The 21,643-nt window shown below is 40.8% G+C and overlaps 1 protein-coding gene across 1 annotated transcript in view; it reads right to left on the bottom strand.

Moving 5' to 3' along the window:
- Positions 1–4,614: 4,614 nt before the first annotated feature.
- Positions 4,615–21,643, bottom strand: part of RAB39A (RAB39A, member RAS oncogene family) — a 37,400-nt gene continuing 20,371 nt past the window's right edge. The window contains exon 2 of the mRNA XM_003923745.3: positions 4,615–10,493. Coding sequence (XP_003923794.1) covers positions 10,067–10,493 — 427 coding nt within the window. The 3' untranslated portion in view covers positions 4,615–10,066. The remainder of the gene's footprint in view (positions 10,494–21,643) is intronic.

The raw sequence follows: 21,643 nt of genomic DNA, 5'->3' as shown, positions 1-21,643 counted from the left end.
GGATATAGTCTAATGATGCTTTCTCTCCATCTTTCTGTTTTTTTGTATTTTCCAAATTTTGTACAATGAACTAGTATTTATTACATAATGGGAAAATTCTTATTAAAATGATGCTACTACTTAGACTTATTTATTTTGAGATGGAGGCTCATTCTGTTGCCCACGCTGGAATGCAATGGCATGATCTTGGTTTACTGCAACCTCCACCTCCTGGGTTCAAGAGATTCTCCTGCCTCAGCCTCTGAAGTGGCTGGGATTACAGGTGCCCACCACCATGCCCAACTAATTTTGAATTTTTAGTAGAGATGGAGTTTCTTCACGTTGGCCAAGCTGGTCTCAAACTCCTGACTTCAGATGATCCATCCGCCTTAGCCTCCCAAAGTGTTGGGATTACAGGTGTTAGCCACCACACCCAGTCAGGTGCTACTACTTTGAAAACATTATGCTAATTGAAAGAAGCTGATCACAAAAGACCTCGCACTATATGACTCTATCTGAAGGCAGGACCAGCAAACTCCCCAGTTGGGGTTTAGTCCAGGCAGTTTCTTGGCTTCACTCAGGAAAGAATTTAAGGGCAAGTGAAGGTGTTAGTAACTTGTATTAAAGGGCTACCTCACAGGCAATGCGCCCAGCGAAGCAGCTAAGAGGCAGGTCTGCAGTCATATTTATACGCACCTTTTTTTTTTTTTGAAAGGGAGTCTCGCTCTGTCGCCCAGGCTGGAGTGCAATTGCGCAATCTCTGTTCACTGCAACCTCCGCCTCCTGGGTTCAGGTGATTCTTCCGCTTCAGCCCCCTGCGTAGATGGGATTACAGGTGCCCGCCGCCACACCCAGCTAATTTTTGTATTTTTAGTAGAGACGGAGTTTTACCATGTTGTCCAAGCTGGTCTGCAACTTCTGACCTCAGGTGATCCACCTGCCTCGAACTCCCAAAGTGCTGGGATTACAGGCGTGAGCCACCGCGCCCAGCCTACACTCACTTTTAATTATATGCAAATTAACGGGCAGATTATACAGAAATTTCTAGGAAAAGGGAGGTAACTTCCGGCTTGTTGCCACACAGGGGGTGGTAACTTCTATGTGTTGCCACAGAAATGGTAAACTGACGGCACACTGGTGGGTGTGTCTTACGGACAGCTGCTTCTACCCAGTCCCTGTTCGAGCTAGTCCTCAATTTGGTCCAGTGTTCGAGCCCCGCCTCCAAGTTGAGTCCCACCTCTTACCTGACATCTATGTGAAATATCCAGTATAGGCAAGTAAAGAGACACGGAGAGTAGATTAGTGGTTGTTTAGGAGTCTGGTGCTGGAAATGGTACAGCTGGGGGATGAGGAGTGTTGGGATGATAGTTGAAGGTACAGGGATTTCTTTTTTTCTTTTTCTTTTTCTTTTTTTTTTTTGAGACGGAGTTTCGCTCTTGTTACCCAGGCTGGAGTGCAATGGCGCGATGTCGGCTCACCGCAACCTCCGCCTCCTGGGCTCAGGCAATTCTCCTGCCTCAGCCTCCTGAGTAGCTGGGATTACAGGCACGTGCCACCATGCCCAGCTAATTTTTTGTATTTTTAGTAGAGACGGGGTTTCACCATGTTGACCAGGATGGTGTCGATCTCTTGACCTCGTGATCCACCCGCCTCGGCCTCCCAAAGTGCTGGGATTACAGGCTTGAGCCACTGCGCCCGGCCCGGGATTACAGATTTCTAAAGGAATAAACCTTTTTCATCTAGGTCATTTTTTTTTTTTTTTTTTTTTTTTTTTTTTTTGAGACGGAGTTTCGCTCTCGTTACCCAGGCTGGAGTGCAATGGCACGATCTCGGCTCACCGCAACCTCCGCCTCCTGGGTTCAGGCAATTCTCCTGCCTCAGCCTCCTGAGTAGCTGGGATTACAGGCACGTGCCACCATGCCCAGCTAATTTTTTGTATTTTTAGTAGAGACGGGGTTTCACCATGTTGACCAGGATGGTCTTGATCTCTCGACCTCGTGATCCACCCGCCTCGGCCTCCCAAAGTGCTGGGATTACAGGCTTGAGCCACCGCGCCCGGCCGTGGGATTTCTTTTTGAGGTCATAAAAATGTTTTAAAATAGATTATGTTGATGGTTGCACAAATGAATATACTAAAAACCACTGTAATATGGTTTGGATATTTTGTCCCCTCCAAATCTCATGTTGAAATGTAATCCAAATGTTGGAGGTGAGGCCTGGTGGGTTCCAGCCTCCCAGTGAGCTGGGACCAGAGGTGTGTGCCACTATGCACGGCTAATTTTTTTTTTTTTTTTTTTGAGACGGAGTTTCGCTCTTGTTACCCAGGCTGGAGTGCAATGGCGCGATCTCGGCTCACCGCAACCTCCGCCTCCTGGGTTCAGGCAATTCTTCTGCCTCAGCCTCCTGAGTAGCTGGGATTACAGGCACGCACCACCATGCCCAGTTATTTTTTATTTTTTATTTTTAGTAGAGACGGGGTTTCACCACGTTGACCAGGATGGTCTTGATCTCTTCACCTCGTGATCCACCCGCCTCGGCCTCCCAAAGTGCTGGGATTACAGGCTTGAGCCACCGTGCCCGACCTTATGCACAGCTAATTTTTTAAAAACTATTTGTAGCCAGGTGTGGTGGCTCACACCTGTAATCTCAGCACTTTGGGAGGCCAAGGTGGGCGGATCACCTGAGGTCAGGAGTTCAAGACCAGCCTGGCCAACATGGTGAAACCCTTTTAAAAAAAAAAAAAACAAAAAGAAAAGAAAACAAAAACAAAACTATTTTGTAGAGATTGTATCTCACTATGCTGCCCTGGCCATTGTTAAACCACTGGCCTCAAGTTTCAAGTGATCCTTTTGCCTCAACCTCCCAAAATGCTGGGATTACAGGTGTGAACCACCATGCCCAGCCTGGTATTTCTTTAAAGCAATGCAAAAGTGGACAAACATGTACTGAAATGCACATTTTAAATGGTTTAATTGTATGACATGTAAATTATATGTCAAAGCTGTTACCAAAAAAAAAAAAAAAAAAAATAGAAAATAATGCTAGTGATAATCATTTTATGCAAACTAAAAGCCTCGTCCTCTGACCCACAGTTCTTACCACACTGGGCACATGGAATAACTCTTCCTGCTGGCGAATTTGCAGTGCTGCTGTTGGGACACTCCTTCAAGCCCCTGTCCATCTGGCCAGATGCTGTTGTTGATGACGAGCAATCCCCAGGAGCTCTATGTCCTTTAGGGAACTACTGAAGTATTCTTCTGTAAGAATCCGGCCATTTCAAGGAGTCGTGACCACTTAAGATGAACTAGCCAGAGAACCATTATCAACAGTTTCTAGCCAACTATAAGGATTAAGGTTGGCTTCTTGACAATTTAGTGATTATAATAAGAATGATACTAAGAATAAAACAGGGCCGGGAGCAGTGCCTGTAATCCCAGCACTTTGGGAGGCTGAGGTAGGCGGACCACCTGAGGTCAGGAGTTCAAGATCCGCCTGGCCAACATGGTAAAACCCCATCTCTCCTAAAAATACAAAAAATTAGCTGGGTGAGGTGGCAGGCACCTGTAATCCCAGGTACTCCGGAGGTTTAGGCAGGAGAATCACTTGAACCAGGGAGGCGGAGGTTGCAGTGAGCTGAGATCACGCCATTGCACTCCAGCCTGGGCAACAAGAGCAAAACTCTGTCTCATAAATAAATAAATAAAATAGGCTGGGCACAGTGGCTCACACCTGTAATCCGAGCACTTTGGGGGGCCGAGGTGGGCAGATCACCTGAGGTTAGAAGTTCAAGACCAGCCTGACCAACATGGAGAAACCCTGTCCGTACTAAAAATAGAACAATTAGCCGGGTGTGGTGGCGGGTGCCTGTAATCCCAGATACTTGGGAGGGTGAGGCAGGAGAATCATTTGAACCCGGGAGGTGGAGGTAGCAGTGCACCGAGATCAGGCCATTGCCCTCCAGCCTGGCCAACAAGAGCGAAACTCCTGTCTTAATAAATAAATTAATAAATAAAATAAAAATAAAATAAAAAATAAAACAAAAATAATAATAAAAATTATGTGCCAAGCACTGTGGTCATCATTTTACATGGGTAACTGGTTATGCAGAAGGTATGAATATTTTCTGTGTGATTTAACAGCTCAGTTCAAAATTTCATAAGCTCCCACTACCTGAAAGGCTGAAGCATGACAAAGATGAGCCAAAAAGAGAAAAGTTGCAAATTTTGAAATATCTGTTAAAGCATAGTAAAAGGCATAGTACATAGCACATGACTGTTTTCTGCAATTCTGAAATCCAAAAAGCTCTGAAAAATTGAAGATTCTTTTTATAACTCATTTGGCAACAAAAATCTGACCCAAACTGATGACAGGCTATTTACTCTTATGGTGGGAATATTCATACATTTGCTGTATAAATATTGATGTCTGATTATGGGGTTCTACCCCACATTCCACCACGGCATAATGTAATATGTAAGGTATTATGGATCTTGAATTGATTCTTGTGTGCACTTCATTTGTAAATACATACACACAAAATGGCAGTTAAATAGTTGTTTCTATTTTAAAAGCACCATTAAAGATGGCTTGTTAAAGGTAGATACCGTGATAATTCCATGACAATCATAGTTCTCATTCTCATTCTTTTATTCATTATTTAAAATCAAATAACATTAATAACATACTTCAGAAAGTTTACACTTATCCTACTTCCATTGACTGTCATCCTGAAAAAAAAAAAAAATGCCAAGGGATGATGATGATAAAACATGTTTATTCTTCCATGAAATGTATAAATTGAAACCAAGTATGTGGAACCCACATTTAAAATGAGTAATTCAACACAATAACAATCAATTAGTAGTCACTGAATGTCATACAGGTAAGACAATGTTTTAGGCACTATTTTTTTAAAAAGAAAAAATTTACCCAGAAATAATAACAAGATACACAAATTTTTTATACCTCAAAATTTTGTTTTCATTTATTTTCTACCATGATTATGTGCAGGAAGTGACTGTGTAATGATTGATATAGATTGTCACAGCTCATCACTCATGTGTCTACTTGCATCAGTCATTAGCAGTATAGAAATACCAGGTCATGCAGCAGTTCATTAAGTTTCGGGAGATTAGTCTGTTAAGATCAAGTGAAGATCAGTAGCTCAGTAAAGTTTGGTGAAAATATTCATAGTTGAGAAAGATTCTAAGCAGAGATGACTATTTATCAGCTGTGAAATTTCCAAGAGTTAACTTCTGGTTGGGATTGTATCCTACCATTTACAAATACATAGAATCTAAGATTAAAGCCTTTATAGGCTGGGCGTGGTGACTCATGCTTGTAATCCGAGAACTTTGGGAGGCTGGAGTGGGAGGATCGCTTAAGACCAGGAGTTTGAGGTCACTGCACTCCAGCCTAGGTAACAGCACAAGACTCTGTCTCTAAAAAACAAACAAAAAGTAAAACCCTTATAGTCTTTCAGTTTTTTCTTTTTTCAGCACCCCGTGCTGAGAGAGGATGTTTTTTCTTAAAAAAACAAACAAACAAACAAACAACAAAAAAAACACACTACATGTTTCTTTTGCATTTCCAAGTGAAATCTTTCTAGATAGTTACTGAGAAACAAATGAGTAAGTTTGTGAATGGATCTTTAGTCTTGCCAGTTTGTCTCACTGTATGAGAACTAAGGAAATTATTCAAATACAGTGCATTCTTTAAAGTCACTTTGAAAGCTCTGTTCTTAACCAAATGCAGTATAAAACCGAACAAAAATACTCTTAAAATGATTTTATTAATCCACAGATTCATTTTTTAATGACGTAAAGTTGGATAAAAAGACTTTGTTCTGGTAAAGTTATCTAAATAATAATATAAAAGACTGTTTTGGTTGCCACACAAAAAGGCATGGAATGTTTGAGGCTTTTGAAAACCTAGAACAAAGGCCACTTTTAAAAACATTCTGATTAGGCCGGGCGCGGTGGCTCACGCCTATAATCCTAGCACTTTGGGAGGCTGAGGTGGGTGGATCACCTGAGGTCAGGAGTTTAAGACCAGCCTGGCCATCATGGTGAAACCCCATCTTTAAAAAAAAAAAAAAAATTCTGATTAAACATTTTGGCTTACACTTACCATCACATCACTACATCAATTGGGAGTATGAATGCAGCTCAAGATGAGCAGTTTCCATCAGAAACAAGTTTACGATAAAGATTGGACAGTTTTCATTCTTTTTTTAAAAAATAATATTTACAGTGCTGGTGGCTCATGTCTGTAATCCCAGCACTTTGGGAGGCTGAGGCAGGTGGATCACTTGAGGTCAGGAGTTGGAAACGAGTCTGGCCAACATGGTGAAACCACATTTCCACTCAAAATACAAAAATTAGGCCGGGTGCAGTGGCTCACGCCTGTAATCCCAGCACTTTGGGAGATCGAGGTGGGCGGATCACCCGACGTCATCAGGAGTTTGACACCAGCCTGACCAGCTTGGAGAAACCCTGTCTCTACTAAAAAAAATACCAGATTAGCTCGGCGTGGTGGTGCATGCCTGTAATCCCAGCTACTTGGGAGGCTGAGGCAGGAGAATTGCTTGAACCCAGGAGGCAGAGGTTGCAGTGAGCTGAGATCACACACTGCATTTCAGCGTGGGAGACAGAGCAAGAATCTGTCACAAAACAAAACAAAACAAAACAAAACAAAAAACTACATTTACTTAAATTATTTAGTAATAAGCTACATCATTTATTAATTTTAAATTTAAATTAAATTTTAAATAAAATAACTTTAAAATCAAATATATTTGATTTCTAAGAAACTTGGTAAAAGCATTTTGCCTGGAGCAAATAATTTCAGTATTTTGGCATTATTATCCATATTCTCTATAATGACGTGTAAGAAAATAGGTCAGCTATTTTATATATATATGAATGCATAAAGATAACTGGCTAAGGTTAGACAAATGTTTGGCAATCTTGTACAAGCAGTCAGATTTTTGCAGTCATCATTGTTCACTTTACTATTGTTTTACCATAAATAGCTCCTCTATAATATAAAAATTATTTAACCCTATTTTATATTTTGTGGATTCAGTTAGAACACATTTGCCCTTTTCTTGACATCCTCCTCCTATCTCTCCCTTCCCCCACCCAATACACACACACACCAAGCACAGTGTGGTGAACAAGGTGCTATGAGACGAGTTCTAGACTTCCTTCTGCTCATGCATTGAACTTCTGGCCCTGCCTTCCTGTTTGTTTCTTCTAGTTCTTTAGCTCTGTTTTAAATCTTGGAACACATGATATCCTTCAGCCCAAGTATTAGTCTCTCCCGATCTTAGTATTATAAAGGGTGTCCACTGAAATTTAATTCATATTTTATGTTTTAGCTATTTAACTTTAGAAGTAGGCACAGGTGACTGTACTTTAAACTGCTGTTAGATTTTCAGTGTTTGGGTTTAGGCCATTTTGGATTGACAGGAAATTGTCATATAAGATTGAAAACTGTAACAGTAAAATGGACTACTTTACATTTTGGGGAACAAGTATTTTCTCATTTGGTTAATTATGGTTTGAACTCGTGAAATTAACCTAAGGATATCAAGAAAATGCTGACAATATAAATATTCATACCTTATATAGTTATAATTTATATTCTCTCCATAAGCACAATTAAAAATGCATGAACCTAGAAAATGTACAAGTATTTGAAAATACAATTAAATATCTACTTCGAAGATGCACAAAAAGCACAAACGTGACTTTTGATTAGGTTGTCTGCAGGAACATCCCTCTATTATTTCCACTTGGCAAGAACAATAGTTCAGGGTAAAAAAAAGCAGAGGAAGCCAGGCATGGGAGGGTCACGCCTGTAATTCCAGCACTTTGGGACACCGAGGTGGAAGGATTGCAGTGCCCTGAAGTAGGAGACCTACACCCTGGGCAACATAGGGAGACCCTGTCTCTACAAAAAATAAAAAGTTAGCCAGGCATGATGGTGTGTACCTGTGGCCCCAGCTAGCGGGAGGCTGAAGTGGGAGGCTTGCTTGAGACTGGGAAGCTCAGGACGCAGTAAACTGTGATCATGCCATTCCACCCTGGTCAATGGAACAAGACCCCGTTGCCGCCCCCACCCTCCCCAAATAAGCAGAGGATATGCGACAAAGAATTCCTATGGGTCTATGAAAACACACATCTTTTTCTACTCCCTCTGCATAGGAATGAAAGGAAAACTCATGAGAAAAAAATTCTCACCCATTGTAAATATAATAGTATGCCCATGAGCAGCACATCAGTCTCAACTCTGTAAAATGCTTACTCTATTTACAAAGCATTTTTTGCATGATTCACTAGATTCTCAAAATAATTTTCCATGAAACACAATAATAATGGGGTTATTAGCCTAATTTTACAGATAAGAAAAATGGTGCTTACAGAGGTCAAGTGACTTCGTCATAGTTAGATATTGGTAACCAAGTTTTCTGATTTCTTATTAAATATTCTTTCTATTATGCTATTTAGGTTTTCAAACAAATGAAGCAACTATAGTTTAACAGTAAAAACCCTATGATTCCAAAAAACTTCACTTGGTACTCCTTTGTGATTAAGAATAGTTTACAGAACAGAATAGAAGTGTACATTATAAAATATTTGACACTATGATCAAAATATCCCTTCCAGGAGAATTTAATCAATAAGTTAAAAATCAGTAAACTCAAAAGTCATTTTACCATCTTAATTGATTATTCTATTTTCACTTATACTGATGAGATTGTAAAATGCAATTTGAAGGCTAAATATATCGAACATCTAGCCAATTTTCCTTGTTCAGAAAAATCTCTTCTGCATTCTTTTTGTATTGGAAATGAGGAAATTTGGAAACTCACTTGGAGAAAAATGCTTTTACTAAAAACATTCTATGTTTACCTATATTAATAATTTTGACAATAGTTCAAGGTAAATTGCATTTATTTTTTGAAAATGTCAATATATAAATAAATTTTATTTTTCTTATCTAAATATGAACAGTATACTGTAACAGCAGAACATTTGCTACTGTTACAGTATACTGTTCATATTTAGATAAGGCATGGCAGTGCATGCCTGTAATCCCAGCACTTTGGAGGCCAAGGTGGGTGAATTGCTTGAGGCCAGGAGTTGGAGACCAGCCTGGGCAACATGGACAAAGCCTATGTCTGCTAAAAATACTAAAATTAGCCAGGCGTGGTGGTACACGTCTGCAGTTCCAGCTATTCAGGAGTCTGAGGTAAGGTACTGAGAATCGCTTGAACCCAGGAAACAGAGGTTGCAGGGAGCCAAGATATCGCCACTGCACTCCAGCCTGGGCGACAAAACAAAATCCTGTCTCAAAAAAAAAAAAAAAGGAAAAGGAAACATTTGATGAGCAGTCCTCTGTTTTAAATTTTACAAATATTTGCTTAAAATATTTTGCTTAATCCTTAGATATCTTTGTAAAACATAATGCATTTTTAGGAGTAATAAATTAGGGAACAAAAATGAACATAAAACTTATTTTCTTGTGTTGAGGCAAAATTAAGGGAGGACAAACATTTCCAAAGAATGGGGAAAAAGCCTGGTACCTTAAACAAGGAACTGCTATTTACGTCCTAGTGAATATTTCTGAGATTGTTTACTCTGCAGGTGAACAGTGCATACATATTTAAATGCACTTTGGAATTCAATATTAACTCAAGAGAACGTAATTCCTGATACAATCTTTTCAGTTGACTATATATGTACAAAAATCCATTCAAACTGTCAAGAAAAATGAGTAATATTGACATATCTGGACACTAAGGTCAGTGTATGCTAACAAAGTAAGAATGGAGGTAACTACGTAGATTTTCCAGTTTCAAGAAAAACGTTGGCCGCTTTGCCTGATAATTTAGCAAAATACCCAATCTGGTAGTGTAACAAGTGAGCATAGTGCTCTGAATCAAATGCCTTACAAAATAGTATTAGTGTGGGTTTGTAACCTTTTTAAATGCTTTATTGCATCATTCTGCTGTTAATGTTGGTATTTATCCTGAAATGACACCCAATCTGTTCCTGTTAGTTCTTTGGCATGTTTGAAGTCAGCAGAAGCACTCTTTCCTGGGCTTTACTGCTTCCTCAGAAGAATGCACAGTATTTGGAACAAAACCACTTTTAACCCCTTCCCAGCCATCCTGAATACAAATTTCTCCCTTTTTAATAAGTTCATATATGTCTCTTGTCAAGATTGTGAAGGATTCTTCAACATTTGTAGCATCCTTTGCTGAGGTTTCTATATACTTCATTCCACAGTCTGCTGACAGTTTTTCAGCTTCTTCCCTTGTAACTTGGCGTTGTGAAGCTAAATCACATTTATGTCCCACTAGCAGAAATACAATCCGAAATGGCTGTACGTGCATTTTTGCTTCTTCTAGCCAATCTTTCACATGTTCAAAAGATCGTCGGTTAGTAATGTCAAATACTAAAAATCCACCAACTGAGTTGCGGTAATAAGATCGAGTTATTGATCTGAAAAATAAGAGACAAAAGGTTGTATAAGGACAACTTGTTCTTTTTCTTCTTCCAACAATCTAGCACCATAATAACATTTGAAGATATCTTAACGTGATTTAACTAGAATTTATAAATAAAATATGAGGTATCTCAAATGAACAAAAATATTCTACGGGACTAATATGCAAGTTTCATACACTGACAGAACACGAAAGTAGTAGTTATTTTTAGATAGATAAATAAGCACTTACTATGTCATCTCATACTGTCTTATGATTATTTGTTTTTGCTTTGAAAGATCTGATAGATTATTACATTATTGTAGTTAAAAATAGGCATACTGAAAGACTGAGTGAAGGGTACAGGTTGCACAACAAACCAGATCTTAAGAATCTCATTCGTCATAAAATTTAATGAACTCGGCCGGGCGCGGTGGCTCAAGCCTGTAATCCCAGCACTTTGGGAGGCCGAGGCGGGTGGATCACGAGGTCGAGAGATCGAGACCATCCTGGTCAACATGGTGAAACCCCGTCTCTACTAAAAATACAAAAAACTAGCTGGGCGTGGTGGCGCGTGCCTGTAATCCCAGCTACTCAGGAAGCTGAGGCAGGAGAATTGCCTGAACCCAGGAGGCGGAGGTTGCGGTGAGCCGAGATCGTGCCATTGCACTCCAGCCTGGGTAACAAGAGCGAAACTCCGTCTCAAAAAAAAAAAAAAAAAAAATTTAATGAACTCCTCTCTAACAATTTAGGAAAAAGAAACAAGGGCTGCAGTATGGACTGAATGTCTGTGTCACTCCAAAATTCTTCTGTTGAAATCTTCACCCTAATGTGGTAGTATTAGGAGGCGGGGCCTTTGGGATATAATTTAGGTCATGAGGGTGGAACCTTCGTGAATGAGATCAGTGCCCTTAAAAAAAGATACCCCAGAGAGCTCTCTAGTCCTCTTTCTACCATGTGAGAATGCAAGATGGCTGTCTGCAACCCAGAAGAGGGCTCTCACTGGAACCTGACCATGCTGGCACCAGGATCTCCCTGATCATCCACTTCCAGCCTCCAAAATTGTGATAACTACATTTCTATTGTTTAAACCCCGATTCTGTGGTAACTTGTTATACCAGCCCAAACTGATTAAGATAGCTGACTTGTCACAGTATTAGTTACAGGTAGTCTTGTATTATATCTATTCAAGAAACAGGAGACTGTTCGGGTCTGTGATATGAATCTGAGGTGTGCTAACGATCTCTGAATGTCTCTCCAGATCTAGTCTCCATCCTTCTCTAGGGCTGAGGAAGCTGTCCTTCACAGAAAGCTTTCCCAAACTCCCTTGCCCTCTGGCTTGCAGGGGTTTCAGCCAATGGGAGGTGCCAGCTGGAGACGGAAGGAAAGAGAAGTCAGAGTATGTATCCCTCTCTTTGCTTTTGCTGGGCTGTGGCTTAGCAGTGGTAGTATTCCTCTGCTTCTAGTCAAGGTTTCTGTTGGGTAGACTGTCTCCCATGCCTACAGCTGTCACCAGGTTCTGGTAATACCTTTCTCTGTCCTCATCTCTTTCAACCAGGTGATTAATGGCTTCCCACTGTTGCTATCTCTTAATGCTTCACCATCTTTTGTTGGTGTCCTTGATGCTAACCATATTTCTGGAAATAGTCACTTCGTTAAACTCTTTTCAGTTAACCTACAATTGTGCCATCTGTTTTCTGGCTGAATCACGAGGCAAGGTGGCAAGACTATACTGTTTCATGTTTCTTGCCCCTCCACATGTTGTTTTCTCTATCTGGAATGTCTTCTATCCCTTTTCGGTCTAGGAAACTCCTATTTCTGCTTTAATAGTCAGCTCAATAATCATACCATCTGAGCAGCCTTCCCTGTCACTCACCTCTTAGGCACTCTTTTTAAATTTTTATTATTTTATTTTACTTATTATTTATTTATTTATTTTTGAGACGGAGTTTTTGCTCTTGTTACCCAGGCTGGAGTGCAATGGCACGATCTCGGCTCACCGCAACCTCCGCCTCCTGGGTTCAAGCAATTCTCCTGCCTCAGCCTCCTCAGTAGCTGGGATTACAGGCACGTGCCACCATGCCCAGCTAATTTTTTGTATTTTTAGTAGAGACGGGGTTTCACCATGTTGACCAGGATGGTCTCGATCTGTCGACCTCGTGATCCACCCGTCTCGGCCTCCCAAAGTGCTGGGATTACAGGCTTGAGACACCGCGCCCGGCCTTTATTTTATTTTATTTTATTTTTAAGAGATGGGGTTTCACTATGTTGGTCAGGCTGGTCTTGAACTCCTGACCTAACGATCCACCCACCTCGGCCTTCAAAGTGTTGGGATTACAGGCGTGAGCCACTGCGCCTGGCCAGGTACTCTCTCATAGTTCCTTTGAACCACTGGCCTACTGCCATTATGATTATCTTAATTTTCTCGATATGCTGACTGGGTTTGCTGTTATGTCAATCATATTGCCTGTTAAAAGACAGATGTTATAAAATATTTGTTATACTGGAATTTTTTTTTTTTTTTGAGATGGAGTCTCGCTATGTGCAGTGGCGTGATCCCAGATCACTGCAACCTCCGGGTTCAAGCAATTCACCTGCCTCAGCCTCCTGACTAGCTGGGACTAACAGGTGTGTGCCACCATGCCCGGCTAATTTTTGTATTTTTAGTAGAGACAGAGTTTTACCATGTTGGCCAGGATGGTCTCGATCTCTTGACTTCATGATCCACCCACCTCGGCCTCCCAAAGTTCTGGGATTACAGGCGTGAGCCACCATGCCTGGCCAATATTGGATTAATTAATTTTATTGGAGAGGATAAGTGCTAAATGTTGTACAAGCCAGAGATCCCATGTGTCTCAGTTTCCAGTTTGTCAATGATCTTTAAGCGAACTCATCTGACTACTTGCCTGAGGTACCAAGATCTCTGTGAATGGCCAGCAGGTGATTTGGTACTGTCATACTTTCCTACTTGCTCTCATTGCTGAAATCACAGCTCAGTTCAGTGACCTGATGCCATGAATAGCTTTGTTGTGGGAGTGCAAAGAAAGCATTTTACCTCCTCTTTCTTTCTATTTCTCCTGCTTCCCTGTTTCTCCTCAGAATTCCTAGTAGAGAGATTCCTAAGTGGCTATTTTTGAAAAACTTTTGTCAAGGACTATAGTATTATACAGAAATTGAGTTTTTCACCAACCCGATGGTTAGAGTCTAAAAAAAAAAAAAAAAAGAAATTGACAATAAGAAAATCTCCCACCATCTTTGGCAGGCTATGAATAATGCAGTTGCTATATTTTAACTTTGAGGGATAACTAATTTGTTATTGTTTTGTCACTCATCTTTATATGTGTGAATTTAGGCAGATGTGCAGTGTCTTAAGAGAAATCTAATTAAGGCTGTGTTCTTAGACTGAAAGCTTGAATTTACTCAGCACCAAGTCTGCATTACTTTTATGCCTCCTACCCATTTAATTTACCACTACTAGAATATTTTAAAAATGCCTTTTGTGGCTGAAAACTCAATGCTGAAATGCTTATATATTACACAGTCATGTTTTACTCAGTGAGAAATACTGTGTTTTCTTGCTTTCTTTCTTGTTTGTCTTCACTGTAAAAAACACCTTCCTTTCTTTATTTCTTCCTTCCTTCCTTCAGTTTCTTTCCTTCTTTCTTTCTCTCTCTCTCTCTCTCTCTCTCTTTCTTTCTTTCTTGTAAAGGAATGCTCTCGGCTCACTGCAACCTCCACCTCCTGGGTTCAAGCTATTCTCCTGCCTCAGTCTCCCAAGTAGATGGGATTACAGGCGCTCACCACCACGCACAAGTAATTTTTATATTTTTCGTAGAGATGAAGTTTCACCATGTTGGCCAGATTGGTCTCGAACTCCTGACCTCAGGTGATCCACCAGTCTCGGCCTCCCAAAGTGCTGGGATTACAGGCATGAGCCACCACACCTAGCTAGGAAATACTATGCTTTCAAAAACTTATCTTTTGTTTTCTTTTTAAAATAAGCAACCCTATTAACTGATTGTATTTAATTTTGAAAACACATTTAGAATACAGTTGGCAAATCATCCTACAGAACGATAGCAAAGTACATGTAATACACATTATAAAACAACCCTTATGAATAATTAGTTAGAATAAAAGGACTCAGTATAACATCTGTCATTTCTATGTAGTAACCTGATTTCTAGTTTCTGTGTGTGGGTCTGTGGGGCTTCAGATTCAGGTATAGTTGTTCTGGAGATACCACTTTTCCTAAAACAATTGGACACTGCCGTTATCAGTCATTTGGGGGAAGAAGCAGGCCTTCAGATGGGAAACTCCAACTGAAAGGCAGGTCTTAACAGAGGTGTTGAGGGAGCAGCTATCTACCTCTTGACCTTTCTCCCATAAGTTGGGACACTTAGGTCTCTAGAAGTTCTTGAAGGAATTATAAGAAGGTAGGGAACAGATTCTAAAAGCACTAGGTAGGGAGGTTTCCCTGTAAGGAACTCAAGAATTGATGATGAATAACAATATTTTTTAAGCAACCATATCTTGTAGTATGATACTTTGTATCTATTTCCTTCTAGGCTTTGAAAGTCTCCCTGAATGAGCCCCTGCAGTGGCTCACACCTGTAATCCCAGCACTTTGGGAGGCTGAGGCAGGCGGATCACCAGAGGTCAGGAGTTTGTGACCAACCTGGCCAACACAGTGAAACCCCATCTCTACCAAAAATAAAAAAAATTAGCCGGGTGTGGTGGCACACACCTGTAGTCCCAGTTACTTGGGAGGCTGAGGCAGGAGAATCGCATGAACCCAGGAGGTGGAAGTTGCAGTGAGCTGAGATTATGCCACTGCACTCTAGCCTGGGTGACAGAGAGAGACTGTTTCCAAAAAAAAAGAAAAAGAAAAAGAAGTCTCCCTGAATGAATGGATGATTTAAGGGAAAGAAAACCATTGTGAGGTTGGGAAATGAAGGGAAGAAAAGAAGAACAGAAACAAGGAAGGAAGAGAGAAATAAATGGCATGGATTCTAACCTGGTTTCATGTGTGTTATGAGGGAATGAAGAGGTGAGACTATTCTCTGGCAAGAATGGTAAAGCAGATACAAAAACCCTAAATACAGCATGAGGGTGATGTGATGATGGGGAAGGTGAATTTTGAAGCGGAGGGATCGGGGTTATAAGCTCCTAGCAGTCCCTTGTCCCTCCAAGTGGAATATCCGGTTTTAATTACAAAAGAAAGCTGATGGCTCTTTCATACGTTGAAGGCTACACTATCAGCAAATCGTATCCCATTGCCAAAGGAGCAGTCTCCGCTCCTTGTCTTAATTGAAAACTGCTGGTCCCTGAGACCACTCGTTTCCCTGCAGCATGCTCACAGCTGCCCATTCTCTAGGATCAGGAGGAGATGGCTTCTGTTTCCCCAGTGCAACTTCCAGATAATTATTCTTTCCCAATCCCTGTTGTAAAAAAAAATCCCCTGCTCCTTTGAGGCTTATGCCATCTGGCTCTATCATCTGCTGTCATTTGCCAACTGCTTGGTCATTCTCCATGTGCAAAGATTTTAGCACTTTGCTTTGTTTTCCTTTCTGTTTCAATTCCTGTCATTCTGCTTACTGATTTCAACAACCATTTGGATGAACTGCCTGGTGTCACCTCTCAAATTCTTTGACTTCCTCATCTCTAATAAACCTTTCTCTCTATTCTTCCTTTCTCATCTATTTCCTTTTCATCAGAAATATTAATTACCTCCAAAATTGGAAATTTACACAGTCCACTAAAAATATCAAAACCTCACAGCCTGCCAGCCTGTCTGTCCTTTTTTACTGTGGTGATTATTTAATTTCATCAAGATTTGTAATCCATTGACCAACTCTCTCACTTTCTATCTACTAATACTCTGTGATCTTCGCCTTCTTCCATATCTTGAGTTCAATGAGACATCATTATAATTGTTCTCTTGGAAATATCTCAATTTCCAAGCCCTTATCCTTCTGTCATATTCACCTAGGAAACCTCTATCTCTGGATCAGTCCATCATGCAGCTGAATGTTTCTGGGGAAAATCACTCAACCAGGCAGGGTGGTGTCACTATGAATTAATTATAACCAATCTCAAGTGGGCACTCAACACTGCCAAGGAATACTGCTAATATCAGGAGAAACTCTTCCTTTTTTCCTCACATTTAGGCTTCTACTATAGGAAGAAATGGAAGTTCCATTCAACCCTCCTCTCCCCATAAAAGAGAACTGGAGGCATACTTTACCCCTCTTACTAATTACTCCACAGAAGGACAAATGGCTGCTGTTTGGAAGGGTCTGTTTCTTAGGCTGTAGGTAGAATCACTGTGTGTTCGAACTCTTGTATGGCATCCTTTTTCCTCCTTTCCTCTTTCTGGATCCATCCTACTGGCTTGCTAATTATCAGAGGCATGCAGGTGCCATGTCAATACTGCTCACTGTTGAAGAACTGGTTTTCAAGTACCTAGCACATAGTGGGCACTTGGTGCACCTTAGTGAATGAACGGTTGATTTAGTCTAAGCCATGTACACAGTTGCTTTGAAAACAGAAGAAACAACAGAGAGACTGAGGAAGTTTGAGAGAAGAGACAGCAGCAGTGCAAAAAAAGAAAGGTGCCCAACGTTGTGCCTATTACTAGTGTGGTCTTATATTCTCACACTGAGGTCACTGAACTGCTATGAGTATTATCAGTGTTGGAAGGAGGTGGATAAATTATATATTCAGAAATACATGCAACCTAAAGATATATCCAATGAAAATATAGTAGCCAGCAATCTCTGTGAGGTTTCTTGGGAGAAGGGAGCACTTGAATCAGGGGTATGTTGATGAAACTTCTCCAAAGAAGAAAAGTTGCCATATCTTATACCCCCTCCAAGAAAAGAAAATGCATAATACTTGGTGGACCTCTTTTAATTTTGGAGGAAACATTATCAGTATAATATGTTTCTCTGATCCATTAAGTGGGAAAACCAAAAGCCTGCTAGCTGAAAGCAAGAGAAGTCCCATTGGCTGGTCCAAGCGACAATGCAGGCAACATTGCCACTTGGCCCACGGTCCATCAGATCTAATGGTGCCTGCCTAAAGTAACTAGCAGCCTAGGATGCTCCATCAGGCCCAGGAAGCCTCCACTGGACAATTACAGAAGTGGCATTTTGGAATAAAAGCATGCTTTCTTTGTCAAATACAATTATATTTTAAAAAATAAATACTGGCTTATAACTTGGCTTTGATAGAGACTAAATGCCTGACGGTGGAACACCCAGTGACATACAGTCTGAAGGTCCATCATGAATGAACAGGGTGTTCTGATTCACCAGGCTAGAGCTTCATCACCAAGGAGAGGTCACATATACAGGAAGGAATATGGGGTGGGACCTGAATGGACCTGGAATAACAAGGTTCACAGACCCAGCACATCTACTCCTACAGCACCCTCTCAACTCATGGCCTTATCTGGATTTCCCTATAATGAAAGAGGAAAAAAAATTCAAGTATGCCTTAAAATGGCTCTGAATGATATGCTAGCATCAGTAAGTCCCACTCAACGGAGAACTTGAAGGTCAGTGGAAAAGTTCCATTTGCGGAACTTCTAGTGCCACCTCTCACTGTTTACTTTTTCCAGAGGAAGAGATGGAGAGATGTAGGTAAAGATCCACACCAACTCATGAGCAGAGGCGAAGGGTTTGGCATGTTGGGTAAAAAACAAGATCAGGGGCTGGTAACTAGAAGGTTTGAGGAAGAGGTATATTGGTGAGTGTAGAGTATGTTCATACGTGTATCTTATGTGAATGGCCGCCAAAAGCCCCCTCCATGAAAAAAATTTAATAATGGAACAAAATGTCCTGTCCCACAGTTATCAGTCAGTATTTTGATTCCACTTTGAACTCATGGTAGAGAGATGGAGGCTGTACCTGGGCTCAACAGACTTACTCTTACCTAGTTGGGCCGGCTTACAACCCAGTTTTCCAGTAGCTATTGACATCCTGAATATGGTACCTTACTGTAGGGGACCATCATGGAGGGGACATAGATATGTCTTCGTTGTAATATATTTAATCTAGATTTAGGCCATGTTAGTGCCACCATACGTGAACTTACAGAATGCCTTATACATAGTCATGGTATCCTACATATTGCCACAGATCAAGTAATTCATTTAACAGTGGTGGAGATAGGGAAAGGGACTGAGGCTATGGGATTCATTGATCCTATCACACCGCTATCACCTAGAGGCATCTGGCCCTATAAAACTGTGAAATGGGTTATTAAGATGTAGGTATGCCCATAACCAGGAAATGACACCTTGTAAGATTTTAGCATAATCCTTCAAGAGGTCTATGCTCTAAATTAGTGAACAGGATAATAGGTGGTATTTTTCCCCCCAAAACAGAAGCTGTGGTATGGGAAGCAAAGGGTGAAAATAGGGTGATGGTGCCTCTCACAATTACACTTAATGAGTCACGAAAATTTTTTGTTGCATCTAATCCCTGTGACTTTGAACTTTGCTGATATAAAGGTTTTAGTATTCAAGAGAGAAATGCTTTCACTAGAAAACCCCATGATGCTTCTACTGAATTAGCAGCTGAAGCTGCCAACTGGCCATTTGGAGCTTCTTATGGCAGGGGGTGAGCAGGCAGAAAGGGGGCAATAGTATCATGGGGACCACACTGGCTTCCTGCAGTTCTTACTGCTCAGACTCCTGTAATCTTTTGATTCATTCCAAGTCTGGTCCTCCAGTGTCCCATCAAGCCTCTGCATCTCAAGCATGCTTCTAGTAACTCTCTTTTTTGATTAAGGTTCTCAGGCTTTTGTTGCAGGCAACCAAGGACCTAACCTACAGAGTCAACACAGACTTTGTAAGAAAAAAAAATGGTGCAAAACAAGGTCACGGATCTCTTATAACTTTCAACAAGTTTTACAATCTCTTATAACTTTCAACATATCAGTTTTTACTTTGGGAGGCCGAAGTGGGTGGATCACGAGGTCAGGAGTTCAAGACCAGCCTGGCCAACACAGTGAAATCCTGTCTCTACTAAAAATACAAAAAATTAGCCGGGCATGGTGGTGCGTGCCTGTAATCCCAGCTACTCAGGAGGCTGAGGCAGGAGAATTGCTTGAACCCAGGAGGCGGAGGTTGCAGTGAGCTGAGATCACACCACTGCACTCCAGCCTGGGTGACAGAGCAAGACTCCATCTCAAAAAAGAAAAAAAAAAGTTCAGTTTTAAAAAAACTGTAGTGAAGAATACATAGAAAGAGATCTATCCTCTTAACAATTTTTAAGTCTACAGTGAAGTGTACAGCATTGTTAACTATGAGTGCCAAGGTATATAGATCTTTAGAAATTTCTCATCTTGCCTGACTAAAATCCTATCCCTATGAACAGCAACTCCCTATTTCCCCAGCCCACAGCCTCCGAGAACTATCATTCCACTTTCTGCTTCTGTGAGTTTTGACTATTTTAGATACCTCATGATACCTCATGTATAGGTGGAATCATAGAGTATTTGTCCTTCTCCGACTGGCTTATTTTTTTATTTTTATTTTTGAGACGGAGTTTCGCTCTTGTTGCTCAGGCTGAAGTGCAATGGCATGGTTTCAGCTCACTGCAACCTCCACCCCCGGGTTCAAGCGATCCTCCTGCCTCAGCGTCCCAAGTAGCTGGGATTATAGGCATGTACCACCACAGCTGGCTAATTTCCATATTTTGAGTAGAAACGGGGCTTCACCGTGTTGGCCAGGCTGGTCTCAAACTTCTCACCTCAGATGATCCACCCATCTTGGCCTTCCAAAGTTCTGGGATTACAGGCATGAGCCACCACACCTGGCCTGATTGGCTTATTTTACTTAGCACAGTGTCCTCAAGGTTCATCCGTGTTGTTGCATATGATAGGATTTCCTTCTATTCAGTGGAATAATGTTCCACTGCCATACTTTATTCATCCACAAGGTTCATTCTTATACACATTTGCTTTAGAATAATGGGAGAAAATGGTTGCCTTGTTTACATAAACAGTTTTATCTGTTTGATTTTCCTCTTTAATTATTTTTCCTAAAATAATATATAGACAAGGGATTATTTGACAGCAATGGAGTTTGCATACATTTACAAATAATTACATAATAGATGATTAATGCAATCAAGTATGAATGATATATTGGAGAATTTGGAATTTGACACAAATGACATGATTACTGAGGTTCTAAAAAATGTAAATGATATCTCAGATTAAACAGTTATCTAGTTTCCTAAAAGGCATGGAAAATAAGATGCTGTTGTTACATGAAGGACAAAATCCCTTAGGCCCTGGACTGCTCAAGATTATTTACAGTAGAGGTTGGGTACAGTGGCTCACACCTATAATCCAAGGGAGTCCAAGGTGGGAGGATCGCTTGAATTCAGCAGTCCAAGGCTGCAGTGAACTGTGACTGCATCACTGCACTTTGCACTTCAGCCTGGGTGACAGATTGGGACACAAAAAAAATCTGAAAATGGCAAGATTATACAGATCGTATGTGTTATGATCATGAACTTTGTTGGATATGCACAGGCTTCAAAAAAATCAACAAAATAGTAAACACTTGCTGACTTACTTGGGTAAAATGAACCAGATGTTCCACCCTGGAAATGCCCTTCTTGTGGCTTTGCCAATTGTAAAATAGGCATTTAGAGGACAAAAGTACTTTGATGCCAAAGGCTCTTGGCATCAAGCAGCCTACAAATGCATTAGCCTTGTGGGTGCCTGTTTTTCACCATGACATTACATTCCTACTGCCCTTCTGGGAACAGTCATTGTGTTGATGCTTTATTTTATTTGCTTCACTTGCCTCGTGGCCCTTAGCACTGTTTTCAAGAGACTAAAACACAAGCCTCCCCACTCCTTTTACTGTTATTGATTCTAACAGTCCCTTCCCTCACCTAAGATTCTGAAACTTGGCACCTGTTACTTAGAATATTCTTTCTTCATACAAGCAATCTTAAGATTCTTTTTCTTTGGGTAAATCCAGTATTTCCATCAAAAATCAAGTCTATGGTTGTAGAAGCCATATACATACTGACAAGACGTAATGGGCCATATTTCCCCTTTGAATATGTGACTCAATTCCCCAGTGGCTACCTTTTATTTTTCTTTAATGACAGATAATCATTTTATGATAGTCATGCC

The sequence above is a fragment of the Saimiri boliviensis genome, chromosome 6 (assembly GCF_048565385.1).
Source record: "Saimiri boliviensis isolate mSaiBol1 chromosome 6, mSaiBol1.pri, whole genome shotgun sequence".
Taxonomy (NCBI): Eukaryota; Metazoa; Chordata; class Mammalia; order Primates; family Cebidae; genus Saimiri; species Saimiri boliviensis.
Note: the sequence above shows the minus strand (reverse complement) of the source record. Positions and strands in the feature narration are given on the sequence as shown.